The sequence below is a fragment of the Dryas octopetala genome, chromosome 1 (assembly GCF_963921425.1).
Source record: "Dryas octopetala chromosome 1, drDryOcto1.1, whole genome shotgun sequence".
NCBI classification, from domain to species: domain Eukaryota; kingdom Viridiplantae; phylum Streptophyta; class Magnoliopsida; order Rosales; family Rosaceae; genus Dryas; species Dryas octopetala.
In genome coordinates, this window is record NC_141366.1 from 18,075,959 (window position 1) to 18,095,872 (window position 19,914).

General features: G+C 34.4%; 2 protein-coding genes and 1 long non-coding RNA gene across 3 annotated transcripts; 1 reads left to right on the top strand and 2 right to left on the bottom strand.

Annotated features, from left to right (window-relative positions):
- Nucleotides 1–359: 359 nt before the first annotated feature.
- LOC147298767 (uncharacterized) lies at nt 360–1,143 on the bottom strand. The gene is made up of 2 exons (XM_086229641.1): nt 830–1,143; nt 360–728 (listed from the first exon to the last, which is right to left on the bottom strand). Exons 1-2 carry the CDS (start codon nt 916–918, stop codon nt 527–529), a joined length of 291 nt encoding a protein of 96 aa, XP_086085767.1. The 5' UTR covers nt 919–1,143; the 3' UTR covers nt 360–526.
- Nucleotides 1,144–11,093: 9,950 nt separating this feature from the next.
- LOC147298768 (uncharacterized) lies at nt 11,094–12,335 on the top strand. Its single transcript, XR_015119952.1, has 2 exons — nt 11,094–11,606; nt 11,791–12,335. It is a non-coding gene; the product is annotated as an uncharacterized LOC147298768 (long non-coding RNA).
- A 2,092-nt stretch (nt 12,336–14,427) lies between these two features.
- PBG1 (20S proteasome beta subunit G1) lies at nt 14,428–18,697 on the bottom strand. Its single transcript, XM_086242431.1, has 7 exons — nt 18,567–18,697; nt 18,410–18,474; nt 18,156–18,232; nt 17,036–17,165; nt 16,723–16,882; nt 16,402–16,587; nt 14,428–14,809 (listed from the first exon to the last, which is right to left on the bottom strand). Exons 2-7 carry the CDS (start codon nt 18,469–18,471, stop codon nt 14,696–14,698), a joined length of 729 nt encoding a protein of 242 aa, XP_086098557.1. The 5' UTR covers nt 18,472–18,474; nt 18,567–18,697; the 3' UTR covers nt 14,428–14,695.
- Nucleotides 18,698–19,914: the final 1,217 nt, after the last annotated feature.

The following is a 19,914-nucleotide window of genomic DNA, read 5'->3' on the forward strand; positions in this document are numbered from 1 at the left end:
GAGATAAAATGCGAATAAATGTTCTCTTATGACTAATTTATCTTCTTCCTTCAAGTCAGAAGATACTCTTTATTTTTTTTCCTTAAATAGACATGAATGTATATACTATACTATCAAATCCAATTCTAGGCATGAGGCCTCCTTTTATTATTATGTTTCTTCTTTTGGATGAATTGGGGTACAAATTTCTTCTTGAGCCTGAGCTTCAAAACAGGGTGCTTCATATGATCGGTTTCTTTGAATAGTAGTACAAAATGTATGCTGTCCAAAACCAAAAGAAAACCAACAAACAAGAAGAATAACATCAAAGCAAGATCACAAGCACCATATAATGTACAAAACAAAAGCAAAAAAGTCCAACAAGGAAACCAGATCAAACATATAATATACATAAAAAAAAAAATCTATATAATTATAATATAAAAATTAAACAAAGCCCACAGAGAACAACATTAAATTAATTAAAAAGCTGGTCCAAACACATAAAGATATTAGATTAATTAATTAATAAGCTGATTAAGCTAAGCTATGCAGCTTTTGCTGTGCAAGCCAAAAATTCGGTAGTAGCTAGATCTCCCTCATCAACTCCACCATCCTTGATCTCTGACTCTTCTACCACTCTTTCTCTGTTTCTCTCAATACCCATTTCTTGATTTGCATGCAGGTCCCCTCTGGCTTGTGATCTCTGCCTTTTCATGGCTTCCCTTCTGCGATCATGATCTGCCATCCTAAAATTAAAAAAAGAAAAAGAAGAAAAAAATGAAAACCCAGAACACATATTGAATTAAGAGAGATTTGGAGAGAAATGAGTGAAAGAAAAGAATTGTACTCCTTGGAGAAGGTGAGATGGTGGTGGGTTATCCCTGAAACACATAGAGGAAGGCCAAAGGTGCCATGGAGGTTCAACATGGACTGCATATTTTTTGGATGGGTGTGAAGAGAAATCAATGAGAGAGAAATATATAATAGATTGATTGTATTTGTATGTGATTGTAAGTTGAAGTGAGGGACTTTGGTTTTGGGAATTTATGTTGGGGGATGAGTTGGTTGGTATGTGCCTCTCTCAAAAGCAATTAAGATTCTTAAGGCAAAAGGGTGATCTATTTCATTTGTAGAGAGCAGTCTGACACTACAGCAGTTTGGCTTTTCTCAGGGATGCATTCTCAGCCTTTTCTCCATAATTAAGAAAAAAAAAAGGGTTTTTTTTTTTATCCAATAAAAATGGTCGGCGTGTACTGTACACATTACTAAAACAGTAAAAAAGGGTCAAACTATTTGTATAACATTATTTAGAGCATATTGATATTACTTCTTTAATATAAGCATGACTTTGTATTACGTATAAAAAATAGAGTAAATTACAATTTAGTACTTCAACTTTATATGTTGTTTCAATTTAGTATTTCAACTTTAAAAACTTGTAAAAAAGTACCTCAACTTTCAGTTTGTGTCAAAATAGTACCACCGTTAGTTTTTCTGTCAAATAAACCGTTATCTACTGATGTGACAGGGGTATTTTCGTCTGTTTACCCACGTTTAAAAAATAATAATATTTTTAAAACTTTTGAATAAAAAAATTTTCTAAAAAATTAAAACTTTCAAAAATAAAAAAAATTTGGGGGGAGAATAGCAGGGAGGGTCAGGGGGGTGAGGGGGCTAGGTTGGGGTTTGGGTAAGGGGGGTGGGTCGGGGAGGAGCTGGGTTGGGTTGGGTGAGAGAGGCTGTTGGTGGGTGGGGGGTGCGATGGGGCTGGGGGTGGGGGGGACGGGGCTGGGAATTGGGGAGGGGGGAGAGGGTGCTGCGTAGGGCATGGCTGGGGAAGGGAGAGGGTAAAAACAATTTTTTTAAATTTTTTTATTTTAATTATTTTTAGAAAATTTTTTTATTCAAAAGTTTTTAAAATATTATTATTTTTTAAATATGAGTAAAAAGACGAAAATATCCCTGCCACATCAGCAGATAACGGTTTGTTTGACAGAAAAACTAACGGAGGTACTATTTTGACACAAACTGAAAATTGAGGTATTTTTTTGCAAGTTTTCAAGTTGGGGTACTAAATTGAAATAACATGTAAAATTGAGGTACTAAATTGTAATTTGCTCTAAAAAATATGATATATCTCACATTATTTTGAAAGAAACGACTATTTACGGCCCAATAAAGAAAAGAAAGAAAGTATGTCGTTAAGTTAGTTTACTTTTGGATGTGGAACAATTGGGAAATGACAACCGAATAATCGATCATGCTTATGTGTCCTTCACGCAGAAAACATAAGGGAGAACATCTTTGTCACATGGCAAGGTACACTCATTTCTTGTCATGGATTACTAGGCAATAAGATTTGGTTCATATATTTGGAATTATACGAAACCCAATTTGTATGTTTAGTGCGGCCCAATAGTTGTGAAGAACAAAAACCTAAGTGCTTTGAAAAAATAAGCAATGCCCGGGCCTGAGCCCATTGGCTTGTGAAGGAGTGCCTTCCAACTAGCAATATGCTTTTCTCCTGCTTTGTCAAACATTGTTCACTCCTCGCCTTTATTGTTGATGCAAGTGATTCGTTTACAAGCTCTAAATTCTTTTATTGGAGACCAATTACCACATGCATGACATGTGAAAGATATCTCAGCTTTGTGTATGAGGAAGAAAGTTTACATTTGAGATCTCTTAAATAAGATTATTTGAGAGTTACATTATGGGGAATACTTCACATTGTAGTTTATAATCCCATCATTAATTTTCTAAATTCTTATTCAAGAATCATTTATATAAAAAAAAAAATCAGAAAATAACTACTTAGTTATTGGAAATACTATATTCGTATGTTTATTTGATTATGATTAAGTGTTTTAGTGTTTTTCGATTTATTTAATTTTTTTGTAAGAACGATCCTTCAATGAAGACCTAATAAATTGTCTGTTTAGATTCTTGAATAACAATGCAAAATAGACCCCACAATATATCCCTCAAATAGAACAATGCTTGGGTCTTCATGGCCAATTAAATAAGCTTAATTATGAGAGAGAAAAAAGTATTGGGATGGTGAACCCAATCAAGAGCTCATTTGATTGGCCATGAGGACAAAGTTAGTCCTCACTAAGCATTGCTCCCTCAAATAACCTTATTTGAAAGACTCTTAGTCCTTGTTTGGTTCGTGGAATGTGTTATTTGAGAATGTCATACTCATGCTCATTCCAAGGGGATGTGAATGAATATTCCCATTATTGTGTTTTAAAATGTTGGGAATGGAAGCTAGGAAAGTATTACCATTCCATATGTTTTGTTTGTGCATAGGAATCAAAAGTTGTTTTCCAATAATAAGCTCATTTATTATGTTTAAATTATGGGTATGTGGTAATTACTACCCACAATACATGTTTTTTCAAGTGATGATTAGCAAAACCCAAGGGGGGAGAAATTTTTCAAATTTCCTTCTTTATTAGTATCTCATACTTATATAAAAGACTAACGGCCGTTTGGTTCAACTTTTGAAGGTTTGAGAATAAAAAATCAATTACATTTCCATGTTTGGTAAGTAGAGGGAATGGAAATCAATTCTTGGCCCAAGGGAATCTGATGTCCTTATTGGTGAAAAAATGAAACCCTTGCTAGAGCAATAGAATTGATTTCGATCCCCCTCTTGAGAAAATATTTATTGTTTCGTTTTGGATAAAACTAACTTTGCTATTATTTCAGAATAAATAATAAATTATGGTACAATTGAAAAACTGACCAAACACAGCATTTATTGCTTTCAATTCTTAGTTTACTTTCTCAAGCTTACCAAACACAGTAAAGGGAATTTCACATTCCCTTCCCCCTGAAAAATGCAAAAGAATTGATTTCCCAAAAAATCAATTTCGTGAACCAAACAAACCCTAAAAGGTAACACATTTTAATGACTTTGCTTACCAATTATGGGAATGGAATCTCAAAATTCATTCCCAAGCGAGGCTTGCCCTTCCATAAGCGTGGTTACCAACTTACCATACATTGCACAAACCAAACCAGCCTTATTAAAACCTTTCTCCTCTATCATGATTTGAAAATTTAATCATCAATCACTTCCAAGGTTCATGTATGATTAATTTCATCAATTTGTTATTGTGTTACCATGAGATTCTTTTCAAGAAAAATGGGCATGATACACTATATCTTCACTCCAAAAAATCATTTCATAATCTCATCATACATAAAACATATTCAGAGTTGCAATATGATAATGTTGAATAAAGTCGGTTCGAGATTTTGAGGACCTAAGGCAAATTAGAAAAATAAAATTCTCAACTCTTCATGTATATTTACAATACATAATTTTTCCTTTTTAAAAATGGACTATTCTTACTTTTGAATTGAAGATATAAAAAAATTTATATTATTTGAGCCTAAAATAATATATGTTTAAACATATTATGTTGGATGCATGTAGGTGTAGATTATAAACATTAGTAATCTATGTTTTGTCTATATATATATATATATATATAAGTAACTGTTTCGACACAAAAATTATCAGCCACGTGGAGAGCTACAAAGCTGCCACGTGGAGGGCCGAGTGTCTAGTCAAAACACGCCTCGTCGTGAGTGACAACGGTGAGGTTTCGAACCTTTGGCGTGGATGCGGACGTGCCACTAATCGACTCGGAATAGCCAATTAGAAAAAAAAAAATGCAAAAAATAGAAATTAAATTAAATGCGCTAAATTAAATATCTAACTTCTAAAAACGATTGTGCGATATGACAAGGGATAGAAAACCTATCTAGGTTTTTTTCTTGCCTAGATCGCCTAGGACTTTGAAAATAAACAACTAAATTGTAAATAAAAGTGTAACATGAATTTAAAAGAGAGCTTAATGAAAAATAACACTAAAATAAATTCAAAGATTAAGAAGTGTCCTTGATAAAACCCAAAATACAAGAAAGTTGCATTAGCATAAGAAAATACAACTAAAAGGGCCTTGACAGGCTTTGCAAATGAAAATAAAGAGAACTTTGAGAAATAAAAGCTAAGGGGTTGCATTGGGAGCAAAAAAGTTGTTGAGAATTTTCACATTGTTTGTGAGTTTTTAGGGTTGTTTTGGGGGTGGAGGGATTGTTGGATCCTGAAAAATGACTTGTAGCTCCTTTTTTTTTATAATAAGTCATTTATCTTGTTTGTATGTGGCTTAAAATGATTCAGAATAAGTAGACAACTATAAATGAGGTGCTTTAGTAGTGTACAACGGTTAGGACTGGTATTTTTGAACATAAAATCGACAAAAACGACCATATCGATCAACTTTAGTTTGTCGATTTTTGTGGTTTTCGGTGGAAGCTCGGTTGACGGTCAAATTTTTCCCACCACCACCACCCAATTGAGACACCCCTCTAGACCTCTGCCTCCCTCTATTTTGGACGGCTAAAACTGACTCCGACTTCCACTGACTGCATTCGATACAGTCAAAAATCGACCACCGTCAGATCAATTGCAATTGACAATTTGGTATTTGGATTGTAGATTAGGAGCTCTCGGTTCGTTACCAGGCCTAACCGCTGGCAAGAGTCATGAGCAAGGTTGCTCGGCCGAGAGCACGACTCACTTTTGTTCAGCCAATGTTGCTCAGCCGAGAGGACGAGGAAGTGGGTCAGCCGAGAGCTTAGTTGAATTGGCCACGTAACTTGGCTAATTAATGGTCATATACATTCTGACTTCACGCTTTTTCTCCTCATTCACTTGTCAACCAAATACTTTGCCTAACCCCGTATACTTTATTCTCATGCCACGTGTTAAGCTCTCTTTCACCAAGTTTGGCATTTTCCATACAACAAATTCATTACAGCTAGCTAGTGTCCTTTTCAATATATATACATATATATATATATCTTTTTGACCAAACCTTTTTGACCAAAAAGAAAAAAAAAGCATTGCAAATCTTTCATGCCCTCTAATTTTGAGAGGGGTCTCAGCAGTAACATAACAGATCAATGTCTCCAATCTCATCATCAATTCATCATATTCGAGTGGTCACAGATGGTGGTACTATTCTACTTTTCGCACCCTTGAGATAAACTTGTGTGGTCACAGATGGTCCTTTTTCTAGGTCTGCATCATCATAAATGAAAAAATTAAGAGCAAATTATAATTTAGTACCTCAACTTTATATGTTGTTTCAATTTAGTACCCCAACTTTGAAACCTTGCAAAAAAGTACCTCAACTTTCATTTTGTATCAATTTAGTACCCCAACTTTGAAAATTTACAAAAAAGTACCTCAACTTTCATTTTGTGTCAAAATAGTACCTCCGTTAGTTTTTCTGTCAAAATAGCAGGGGTATTTTCGTCTTTTCCTTAAATTTAAAAAATAATAATTTTTTTAAATAAAAAAAATTTAAAAAAAATAAAAATTTAAAAAAAATTATTTTAAAATAATTAAAATTAAAAAAAAATTCATTTTGTTCCCCCCCCCCCACCCCCACCCCAACCAGCCTCTCCCTTCCCCTCCCCAACCAGCCCCACCCTCCCTTCCCCTCCCCAGCCCGCCCCCCTCCCTGCCCTCCCCTCCTCCCCAGCCCATCCCCAGCCCACCCCCACCCACTCCCCTCCTCCCTGCCCTCCCCTCCTCCCCTCGTCCGTACATCTTGCAGCCACGCCAGCTACCCAAACCTCTGCATCCGGACCCTGTCCACCTACGCGGGCCCCGCCAAGACCCCACGCGACCTTGCCCAGGCCGCTGTGACCGTGAGCCTCACTCGCGCCCGCAGCGTCTCCGACTACCTCGCCCACGTCTCCAACGAGGGGTTCACGAAACGGCAGCGTTCGGCCGTCAGCGACTGCGTGGAGCAGATTTCAGACTCCGTGGACGAGCTGAGCCGGACGCTGGCGGAGCTGCAACACCTCCGCGGCGAGACGTTCCGGGCAGGGATGGGCTGGGGAGGAGGGGAGGGCAGGGAGGGGGGGAGTGGGTGGGGGTGGGCTGGGGAGGAGGGGAGGGCAGGGAGGGGGGGCGGGCTGGGGAGGGGAGGGGAGGGGAAGGGAGGGTGGGGGCTGGCTGGGGAGGGGAAGGGAGAGGCTGGTTCGGGAGGGGAGGGGAGGGGTGGGGGTGGGGGTGGGGGCGGGGGGGGAGGGAACAAAATTAATTTTTTTTTAATTTTAATTATTTTAAAATAAATTTTTATAAAATTTTTTTTATTTAAAAAAAATTATTATTTTTAAAATTTAAGGAAAAGACGAAAATACCCCTGCTATTTTGACAGAAAAACTAACGGAGGTACTATTTTGACACAAAATGAAAGTTGAGGTACTTTTTTGCAAATTTTCAAAGTTGGGGTACTAAATTGATACAAAATGAAAGTTGAGGTACTTTTTTGCAAGGTTTCAAAGTTGAGGTATTAAATTGAAACAACATATAAAGTTGAGGTACTAAATTGTAATTTGCTCAAAAATTAAAGATGAATCTGCAATTAAAAGCAGCCACCAACCACTTCACCAGTTCAACTTCAATCATTTTATAAAAAAAATAAAAAAACCTACTTCAATTCCAAATTGGATTACATCACAATTGTAGTATTCTACACTCAGAGCAAAACATAACTAACCCTTGTTAAAGGCTTAAAGCATAGTTTTTTTCTTTTCTTTTATATTTTTTTCATTCCAAAGGGGAGGCCTAAGGATTGAAATTTGAAATAACACTTTTCTTTCAAGTATCTGAAATTCTTCCTTTTCTTAAACAATCAAGTTTATAAGCGAATTTTTTTTAAGAGTACGTTAATTTTAAAGTATAAAAACTTAATCAAAACTACTTTAACATACAAATTTAATTTTTAAGTAACTTTCTAAAAGACCAATCTTAATACAAACTCAACCCACCTAAAATAAAAACTGAAACTAACACAAATTTAATCCACTCAAAATAAAAATTGAAACTAACACAATTGCAATCCACCCAAAATTAAAAACTAAAATTAACATAAGCTCAACCCACCCAAAACAACTTCAAAAGCGTCAAACTAAAAATATGAAACTGCGTCAAAAAATTGAAACTGCGAATGTAGATATATTTTTATTATATTTTGGACAAATATAAGTTTTATATACCAAATAAACTAAGAAAATTTGAGAGAAGAAAATTCAAAACGAACAAAAAAAAAAAAAGAACTAAAACTAAACTAAATAAGCTAAATGACCTATAAGTTACAAATGTTATTTTATTATTACATTTTTACAGTAAGTGTACTAAATGTTAAGTAAAATATTTGTCATGCATCCTACATTAATTTACTCTTTTATTAACATTAAAATGAATATTTCTAAAGCCCAATTAAAAATTTACACCAAAAGTTTAAATCTAGATTTTTTCATTTAAATGGAGCCTAAGGATGTTTGTTTGTTTGTAAAAAACAGTATTTTCCTCTTCAAGACTACATGCTATTGAATTTAAAGGCTTAGACAAGTTCTTATTCGCGGTCAAAAAACCATCCTTATTCGCGGTCAAAAAACCTTGATAAACTATGTCCTTATCCCCTCCTCTCTGTTTTGGGGTGGGTGGGGCTTGCAGTTCCTGCCAGTTTCCAAAAGGAGGGAAACATATACATATGCAGCAATGTCACATTTTAGTATTTTACCCTAAAATGAAATGCATTTCATACTTAACAATGTGGATGCTGATGACAATTCATTGAATGAAGGAGAGACCTGTATGCTAAATTCACTAAATAAAGGACACCCTTCAGCGAATTAAGTTGTTCATAAACTTTTCTATCACAGATATATACAATTAATTAATGTACAAACTAATAAAATAAATAGTTATAATAAAGGAATATTTAGATTTTAGTCTATTTTATGAGTTTTTCTTAAATTAAGACTGGTAGTGATTTAAGATTTTTAATTAAGTCTTTTTATTTTTTTTCTTTGACAACTTTATGTTAGGTTTTAATTCCAAGATATTAGGCGGACATGTAGCCTCTATAAAGCCCACTCTACATTTTAGAAAGGAAAATATCCTTCAAATAGAGGGAAATACCCTTCAAATCAGAGAAGAACTTTATTATGAATTAAAAATTTTTTTTTATAAATTATTATAAATTAAAATAATTTTTTTATAAATTTTAAAACATCCTCAATCTTTATCTAATTTTTTTAATTTAAATTTTATTATTTTTATAATAAATATATATACTTGTTAGACGAAAGTTTCACTCTAAAAATTTATACATTATTCCTTTCTTTTCTTCTTAATCCATTGAACTAGATACTATGGTCACCATCATCAGAACAATTTCTCTCACCATCTAATTAGCACTACTCCATTCAATGTGTGTCATGTATTATATATTATGGTCAATTTTTTTTTGTAATAGATACAATGATACATGTTAACTATGATTACCTATAAATCTATAATTAATATAACACGTTACATAATAATCCTATACCCACATCATGGCTCCATTTACATTTTGCAAGGAAAATTATACGTGATTCTTGAAAGAGAAAAGTTTATTATGAATTTAAATTAATTAAAATTATCAACGTCTATCAAGCAATCAATCAATCGTAGACAATAAATATAATTTCTCTTCTTGAGAATTTGAGATGACTGACGAGAGCAGATCTGGTACCCTGTTTTTGGTACCAGACTGGTACCAGGCTTTGATCAAAGCCTTTGATCTTAGCTTTCTCTCCCTACTCGCTCTCTCTCTCCTCCAAGATCAATGACCTTGATTAAAGCCTGGTACCAGCAGCCTGGTACCAAATCTGCTCTCATGACTGACTAGTCTTAGTTCTGCATCTCTGCTACATGCACAAAGCTACTTTTGGTGCTTTGTTCAGGTTGCTCTATTATCTTTCAGAAGTACGAGTCAGATAATTGAATAGCTACTCCTAGGCTCCTAGCTAGCTCTTGTCTTGTATAGTACAGCTGACGTACCAGAATTGACCTCATAAATGGCTTTTAAGTGACATAATTTAAGCTCTTAAATTTCGTCAGCCACACAAATTAAATAACATGCAGATTACAATATTCCAACCAAACCAATAACCAAGTCCAAAGAAGTGTCCTTGAAGTTGAAGTTGAAACTAATTAGTTTTGATTCATTAATATCCACAACAAATCATGGAAGAAATTATAGCAAATCCTAATTAAATAACATGCAGATGTGAATGATGATGAAAAATAATTCGATTTTTGGGTGAACTGCGAATCTTGAACTTGGAGCATAGTATTAATTTTTTGAATTTTGGTTAGTTAATTTTTGTTTTTGTTTTATTGTTTATTTATTTTAATTTTATGTAATAAGAGGGGTGGGTGAAGAATGAGGGAGTTGCAGAACAAGAATAAGAAGATGGGAGAATTGAAGAAGCAGAAAAGGAAGGGGGGGGGGGGCGTGGGGAGGGAGGGCTGTTCTGCTTTCTTTTTTTAATTATTTTATTTTATTTATAAAGGTTTTGTTTTGTTTTTATTACTTTTTATTTATGTGGCTATTATTCATTATGTATGTCACATCATTGTTACATCGACCAATAACATAAAATTTGATAAAAATGTAACAAAAATATGAAATTAACAAGAAATAAAAATTGAGATATTATAATACAATTTTTTTAAATTAAAATACCAAATTAAAAAATAATATATAACTAAAATACTAAAATATAATTTGTTCTAAAATATATGCAAACTTGATTATTATTAAAATTTGTGTATTGATTATCATTAAAAAAATATATTACTTTTCGTTTTGTAAATGATTGACAATCATTTATTAATATGAATTCTTTAATCCGTCGTTATCAATTCTATGAAAATATGTTCATGTGGATTGAAATGATTTTGCTAGTTTCAATCACCAACATGCATGTGATTGATTGACATCCATTGATTAATATGGGCTCAACAATCGTCATTGTTAGTTCCATGAAAATATGTACATGTGGATTTGATTAGGACATAATATGCTTGTGGCCGATTCTTTATTGTGGGAAGTAAATATCCTAACAAGCTACAGAATGATCCAATGGCCAATAAGGCAATAAGCACCAGATAAAGCCTATATATATATGGCTGGAGGAGCCAGTCTGGAAATAGAATATTCAAAGCCATGATGGGTTACTAAACCATATGTTAGCTAGCTTGGCTCTGTAGTGAAGCAGACAAAACCTCATACACCATAGAAGAAGAGTAAAGCTAGCTTAGCTAGCCAGCACTGAAAGGTTCGCTACGCAGGAGAGATGGCGCAGTCATCTATGACCCTATTGGGGCTGGGACGACTGTGCTATCTCTTCTGCATAGGAAACCTTGAATGTGCACCAAAACCATTTTGATGCAAATGGGTTTCAGTCAACTTAATTTGAACAAACAATAGGAGCTTAGCACACTTAGTGCACTTTAAATGAGTATCATTTCATTTTGTGCTCATCCTAATTATTTAATTTGTGTTTATTGTCATTAATCATTTTGTACTCTTTGTTTTGCAGCTAGTACCGTCCACACTCACGATTGGAGTTCGATCTGCACTTGATTCGTGTGAGCCATATGGTTTTGATATATTGTTTCAAAGAATGGTGATTTTCAGAGTTGTCTGAAGGCAGAAGGCCTGCATTTTCAGCTCATATATCAATGAAAGCAAGTATGAAATTTCCTCAGTTTCCTCTATGACAAACTTAGACTTCCAAGACATGATATTTCCCGCCCAAGAATCGCATAAGAATGAGTTCTCACTTCCAAGCTTGGAAGAATCTAATTCATGATCAGCTGCACCAAACTTGGTTACCAATGCTTCTATTTTATTTTATTTTCCTCAATATTTACAGGAGAACACCGGCTGCACAAGAGTGTGTACTCGCACCATCTTTACAACAATGGTGCACTCTCGAAAAGAATATGTCATAAGTGCAGGCAATATGTCATACCTTACGATGTAAAGCTTCACAACCTATTCATTAAAGCCAGGATGATTTCCAGCTCCATTCCCTCCTTTACTTCAGCTTCAGGTCGACAAAGGAAGATTTCATTACTTGATCATTCAGATCATGCGCTACCTGCTCTTTTCTCTGGTTTAACCAAATACAGTTGGTTTTTCAGTCAAAATCTGAGCTCACTAGGTACTTTCGAGCTTTGATCTCCCTTCTGATCTATTCATAAATCAAAGTGTGCTTTTTCCATCTCTTGCTTAGCTTGGATCTGCGCTTAATGGCTGGCTCGATCTCCTCAGTACCAATGTGTAGAGCAGTAGATGCAGATGATATTCTCTCTGCAAAGTCTCTTGAGTATAGCAGTAGGTCTACCTGCTTTACTGCAGCCTTGTGAATGCTATTGTAAATATCTTAAACACTTTATGAAAGATTTCTTTACTGTATATAGTATCCCTTGAAGCCTGCCAACAGCCACAAGTGGTTGACACCTTATCAAGTTAGTCATGGGTAAATGTGATTCCAACATACTAGGCGCCATTAGAAGGAGGGAAAATATTGAGCATGGGCGGGAGATGGCTTTTTAAGTTTGTCTCACAGATTGATTAGCTTGTTTTATTGCAGTCTTTACTGACTTCATAGTTGGATTTGGAATTTATGATAAAAAATGGAAAAAATGGTTACTGTTTTGTACAATTTGGGTTGGTTATAGTACAACCCCAAGTAAATTGGTGGTGGTATCTGTGTGTGCTGACCCTTTTTTTAGTCCCTAAATTAACTAAACCCTTTTTTTAGTTTAAATTACAGGGGTGCCACAATTTAATCAACTAATCAGAACCATTAGTTGCATATGGAATCACTGTTCATATCTGACTTAATATGATGATCACTAATAATTAACATTAGTGAACAGCCACAGTAGCAATTGGCACCCCCCCCAACTTTAGTGGAAATCATTGGAGGCCTTAGGCCAAAATTGTTGTAGTGAGGGGAGTGCAAAAGAGAAGCTTACATAAATATTCCCTTGTCAAATAGTCTAAAATATTTTGTTGTCGAATAGTTATTGAAATTGAGAAGGTTTAAAAAGTCATTTTAGACCATTCTTGAGGATGGGTGCTTGGCTCCTCAAGTTGAATGGTGAACAAGGAAATATGAGTGTTTGCTTAACTGTTTAAAGAGAAAGTAGTTTATTTGGATGCTCGGTTAGTAAGGACTGTTTAGTTAAAAGTTAACTGTTTAAAGAATTTAAAAAGGAAAAATTTTAGTGAAGGACTTCAATTATACCTAATATCTCTATTCAGGACATGAATTTTACTTTGTGTCAACTGATGACTCAAACTTTCATTTTGTTTCAATTAAGGATCCTATTTTTTTTAGTTTTTATCTCGACTTTGGCCAAACGTTGGACCCATTAAACCTCTATCAAATTTTAAAAAATTATATTGGATTTAAAAATATGCATCTCCTCTTTACAACCATATAAAGATAACTCAAATCAGATCTCTACAACTCCAAATAATCAACCCCAAACTAGGGTACCCGAAACTGTTCAATTTTCTATATATTTTTCCAAAGGTCCAATTGGACAGTTTCAGGTACCCTACTTTGGGGCCAATTATCTGGAGTTGTAGATGTCCGATTTGAGTGATCTTTATGTAGTTGTAAATACGAGATGCATAGCTTTAAACCCAGTATAAGTTTACTGAATTTGGTGGAGGTTTGATAGGTCTAGTGTTGGGCCAAAGTTGAGATAAAAACTAAAAAAAACAGAGTCCTTAATTGACACAAAATTAAAGTTTCAGTCCTCAGTAAACACAAAGTGAAATTCATGTTCTAAATAGAGACTTAAGATATAGTTGAAATCTTTTAGCTAAAATTTTCCCATTTAAAAATACATATGTTTCCATTTCATTTGCCACATAAGCAGTAAGAATAAGAAGGTTCTCACCAGTGAGGACCCATGCATTGTCCCATAATAACACCTAGTTCACCTTGAATGTGGACTTATATGAATCATTTTTCCTCTATTAGAGAAGACTTTTTGGGTCAAGTGGGTCAAGCATACAACAGTAAGTTTTGAATGTGCAAATTTCTGCATGAGTGATATCCAAATTTAACATATTGCCCAAGCAACAGAGTTGGGCAAGAGGCCAATAGCACAATGTCTCCCACCCGGAAAGCATAAATACAACTGCCTCAAACGAGCAAGCAGACAAACGCAGACATGCACTATAGTGCTTTAATAATAGTGTAGCAGAAACAAGAATGCATTTCTCCTGCATGACAACAATACAGAATGTCCTGCTATATCCGCAATGTCCCGAAAATTCTAGATAGAAACTCTATATGTATGTAAACAAAGAATACTGGACATGGGTACGAAATTAGCAACCCAGATTTATAGCCATTTCTCTCTGCACACGTACAACTTCTGTACAGAATGAAGGAGCTAGATAGCATTCGTATTCTTATTTATTGTTAACCAAAGGGTTTTACCAAAAAAAATATATCACCCAACAGAAACCACATCTTGCCCAATTTTATGAAAAGAAAAGCAGACACATTGATTTAAATGTCACTACAGTAAGTGCACGCTTGTTGGATGCTTCAACATAATAAAAAAACAATGTGTACTATCACTAAAATGATTCTGAAAAGCCAACCAGCTACCGATAAATATGTTCAAGGGTGCAACACAAATTCAAGTAATTAGTATTACAAAGTCATGGTTCCAAACACCATAGAAACACATCAAAGTTCAACTTAGTTCCCAGTTGGCTGTTTCATGTTTCTGAAGCTCTTCCAGCTACCATGATCCTTCAGCGCCCACTGTTGGATTTTTGAAAGCAGAGAACCCCCAGAAAGTCTTCAAAGAGTAGGGCTGAGATATTGTTACACCTTCTTCAGTGATTTTAGCTATCTGCAATTTCAAAATATAACATGAGTCATCTTACAAGGAAGTGTCAAACAATGTTCAAGGGACAACAATACACTCCAACCTTACAACACGATATTATCATTGACCCTTCAACACCGAATGTTGGATTTTCAATTTTTGCCTTGCTAATTCTCCAACTACGTTAGTTCCAAACTAATTCTCAAATGTCTCATTATAGCTGTCCGATTAAAAAAATCAATGTGTACATTTATCACTTTGCTAACAGACCTTCCATAGAAATTAAAATTTTCTAATTCAACTTTCTTTTTGGGAGTTTTCCAAACTCAGTAGGGTAGTCTTGGAATCTTGCATTTCTTATACTCTTCTGAATGCATAAAATCATAACCCTTAAAAGGTTGGGTTTCATAAAATGAAGAAAAACTTCAAAAAAAAAAAAAGTTTTTAACTTTTTGCACTATGTAATGTAATCCATGACCTGTTATCACAATATATATGTATACATATTTATATAAACATGGATATATAATTTGACAGAATCTACCATAAACCAACAATTAGGAGGAAACCACAATTTACTATGGATCCAAATTTTCGAAGGCAACGAATTTCACACTACAATTGAAATCAATTTTAAAAAATATATATATATATATATATGGCAGAAATAGAACAATTATATACTCCCTCAACCACATTCTAGAACACTTCGAGAACAATGAATACAGAAAACGTAGGTAGCATCCAGAACCTGATAAATTGAAATAGTAATCAAAAGGAAGCATTATTGAGTAGATTGTCTCACACCAACTAAATTCACAAATATATGCCACAGACCTTCAGCACCATTTTGGATAAGCACACCATCAAGCATATGCACTTGCATAGAGATTTTTTCCCTCTAAAAAACCCATAATCAACTAAATCCTTCCTTTTATTTTGTAAATAAGATCAATAGAAATAATTATTGCAGTTTACCAAGCAACTCATTGTACAATGTGATTTACTTTACATATAGATGCTAGAAAACTTGTCGAGTTGAAATAAGACAAATTTTCAAAAGAAAATTTAAATAAAAACCATGCGGTCATGTCCACTTTAAGCACTTTCCGGAGCTAAAATCCAATTTATGAGCAGTAAAATAACTATCCCTTCATCAGTGCAACAGAAACTAATACTCTTGAGGCTCATGAGAGTTTCTCCCATGACAAACTAGAAATTATAACCTTGGTAAAATCAAGAGTTAAATTTTTAGTAGAAAAGTAAGTGTGTGTGTGTGTGTGTGTGTGTGTGTAAGAGAGAGAGGGAGAAACAAAGAGAGAGAGATGAGAAGTTACACAGAAAACAACAATTTCAAATCTGTTAAAAAAAGGTTTATACATGTTGAAGAAGATTAAAGATGACAGACAGGTTGACTGTCATATGGCAGATAAAGAAAATGAAACAATAGATACGTAAGGAAGTCTTCGGAATTTCTAGTGAAATGATCAAAGAAATATTCATTTTTTGACAGCCCAAAAATGATGGAACCTATAACCTATAAAAATATTATTATATGGAAGCAAAAAAAAAAAAAAAGGAAAATTGAAGTAAATAATGTTAATTAATTACTATACCTGAAGCTTGTTGACAGCAGACCGATCACGATACAGAAGGACACGCATGCATTTCTCCAGCAGCTTAACACCATCTTCGAAACTCAAGTTCTCATGCCACTCATCACGAAGAATAGGCCGTGCAAGATGATTCCCAAATCCAGTGGCCACATGATTGTCCTCAAAATTTACACCTATCATGCTAACCTAGATATGGATAAGCAATATGATAAGTACAAGTCGCCTCAATCAAAATTTTTTTTTGTAAAAAAAAAGGATCATCTATTTTAAGAGCACATGGTATGCTACATATTGTTAAGGAAAGTGTTAAATGAGCCCTACCATGCCAAGGTACTTCTGTCCATTTTTTACTCCACCAAGGACAAGTGAGTTCCACAGTGGATTGAACTTGTTACGCCTATTGTACATCACACGGGTCAAATAGTTGTGGACCTCTTTAGGTCCCAAGGAATTCCCATCATCCCACATGTTGTCGTATAGGCTGCAACCATAAAACCCAAAATGAAAATTCCTCTAACCAACAGTTGCAAATGATACAAAGAATCATAGCAAAAAGCACAATGAAAACACTAGGGAAGGTAGTTAGCTAATTGTTGCCTTCTACATAATTTTTTTCTTAAGCAACAATACTTACATGAGCTCATCAAGATATTTCAATATCTCCTGAAAATCACTTATTTCTCCACTTGCGCCAAGAAGAGAATGCTTTCCAATAGACTTCATTCGTTCCACACTCTTGTATCGCAGGGTAGACCCATAAGAACCTATCAATAAATCCATCATTTTGATATTTTTCAGAAACCTCAACAGAAACATGAAAAGCAAGGGTGTCAAAATTTCACATCATACAAGTAATGAAAATCCAAATACCAAAAAAGGGATGATGTGTATTACTAATAAAGTGATGGATTACTAATAAAGTGATGGACCCTAATCTAATTATAGGAAAAAATAATTAAGAAATGAAACAAAAAGATAGAGAAGCCAATTATATGTAACCAAGAAGCTTAATCATTACAGTAGGTGCACAAAATAAGCATTCAACAAATGAGAAGAAGAAAAAATAATATAAAATAAAACATAGCCTTTATGTACCGTCAAAAGAAGTATATTCAACTTGCTACATTCTTGATAACTTTAAACAGTAACAATGCAAACTACAAAGAACAAGGTATCCATTCATGCAGCCAATAAAAGTTCTGTTAGGACTTCAGTTTTCTTCATAAAATATGTGGAGGAAATTGATAATTTGATGCTGCGAACTAAGTAAAACCAACACTCCCACACTTACTTTGTGCTTGTTTGATTGCTCCATGACATCCAACAACTTTCACAGAAAGTGAGAAGTTCAAATTTGTTGTTGATTTTACCATTAATATAGTTTATTTTAACTACATTACAAGATATGGCATCTTAGGGATCTAAAAGGCTGGACTGACAACTAAATTTTGGCTTTAAATAATCGTACAGAAAGTCATGTTCCTTACTTGGAAAAGACCCACATTTGAATTATTTATCCTTAATGTTAAAATAAATCAAAGATAACAAACACATAAGAACTCCAAGAGTTTCATAAGGATATCACAATTTCACTACAAGAAGCAAAGAGAAATGGGGAAAAGAGTCCCACCTTTCAACAAATACTATAAACAAAGTTATGCACAACATTAACATCAAATTTTAACCCCAGTAAACGAACAAGTTTATTCAAATAATAAACCATAGATACAATAGAAATGGGATTGGCAGCTAACCTCCCATATCAGCAGCCATCAAAATTCCATCTTTGTATTTGATAGCCACTACAGATGTACCAGTTACATATGGGTACCTTGAAAAATTAGAAAAATAAAAATATTATATTATATTATATTAAACTAAATTAAAGTTTCAGAATGTCGTATAGAAAGCTAAATCCCCAAAACCCCAAATGCCCTAAAAGACAAATATACATATATTCACCTTGAAATAAAAAAAAAAAAAAGCGATGAGTGAGAGAAAATAATACAGGGTTCGTTGAGAGTCTTCTGGGGAGCACAGTACGCCGTGTTTGGCTTGGTTCGATTCCATTAGCTGCTCAGAAAAAAGAAATTTACAAATCATAAAATTGACATAATCAAACAATAACCTGAATGGTGGAAATCAGAGAGATACTTGAAACTTACACTGAATTTTGTTTTCCAAGATTTGTGAATTTGCAACAAAGAGGAAAGAGTTCACGATCTGAGGCTTCCGAGGGTGTACTAATAAGTAAGGACTTCCCTTTCCTTTTGCCCAAGAAACTCCTACCCGAACTCGATTTGGATAGTCCGAATGGAATAGGTTCACAAAGCAGTTTAGGATTAGGCCCACTCTTTGGAATTGGACCAAAACCATCAGGCCCAGCCCAGCTCGAATAATTCCTCTTTTTTCTTTGCCAGAGATTTATGTTTATTAAAAAAACAAAAACAAAAACAACAGTTATGTTTATTGCACAAAAAAAAAACATGTAAATCGCTTATGTAATCAAGCAGCATATCGACTTTGACCCGGCACTCTTATATCTCCTGATTTGCAAGTATGGGTTGCACCAGGCGCTACTTGGTTATCTAATGTATTGTATTCTTGTAAGCTGATAGTATCTAAATAAAGTACATAATTTCTAAAAAGAAAAAGGTTTATTTATAATAATGTCTCCTGGACTATTATTCGTGATCCGTATCTCATTTTAGATTTTTATTTTGTCACATCTTGCTCCCAAAACTTTAATATTATGTGTCACTTTGGTTTCCTTTGTCAATTCAGTCAAATTTTTGGTTTCCCATACCGATATTATGAGAAATTCTTGAGTAAGGCTTTGACCACATACATAATATGATCATTCAGTATTATGATGTGATGTGTATTGTTTATTTTAAAAATTGTAAATTTTACTTGAAATAAGCATATATGTCAATATATTATTAGAAGTCGCACCATACACATGGAACAAATATCATATATAAATGAAAAATTTGGGAATATTTTGATCATCACAGTTGATTATTAATTTCTCCTTTCCAACCAATTATAACACTAATTCTCGCATGCTCAACCTATATACGTAAACAAAAAGAGTGATTGAATCTGACTCAAGCGAGTGAGTGAAAGGCGTGGCAAGAGAGCGAGTTCGACTCGCGAACAATCAACAAGTGAAGGACCGATCCTTTTGTGTTAGGTGTGATTTGAGACTTGTACTTGGCTGCTTACAAGTAACATATAGACTAAGGTTGCCCATCATTCCCTCACTCTTTTTTGAAGGCCTTTTATATTCTTTTTCTAGTATGGTTCTTGCATAAGAACATTGAATGCCCAACTTCACATAGCAGCTCTTTCTCCAACCACAAATAGTGTGGAATGTGGAATCTGGATCTCCAAAAGACGTATCATTTATGGGTCCAATGAAATTTATAGGTATAGGAAGAAGCCTTGTCAATCGACCCTTGGAGCCAAGGAGTAAGGGAGGTAAATATTTTGTGAATCTCTTAAGCGTGG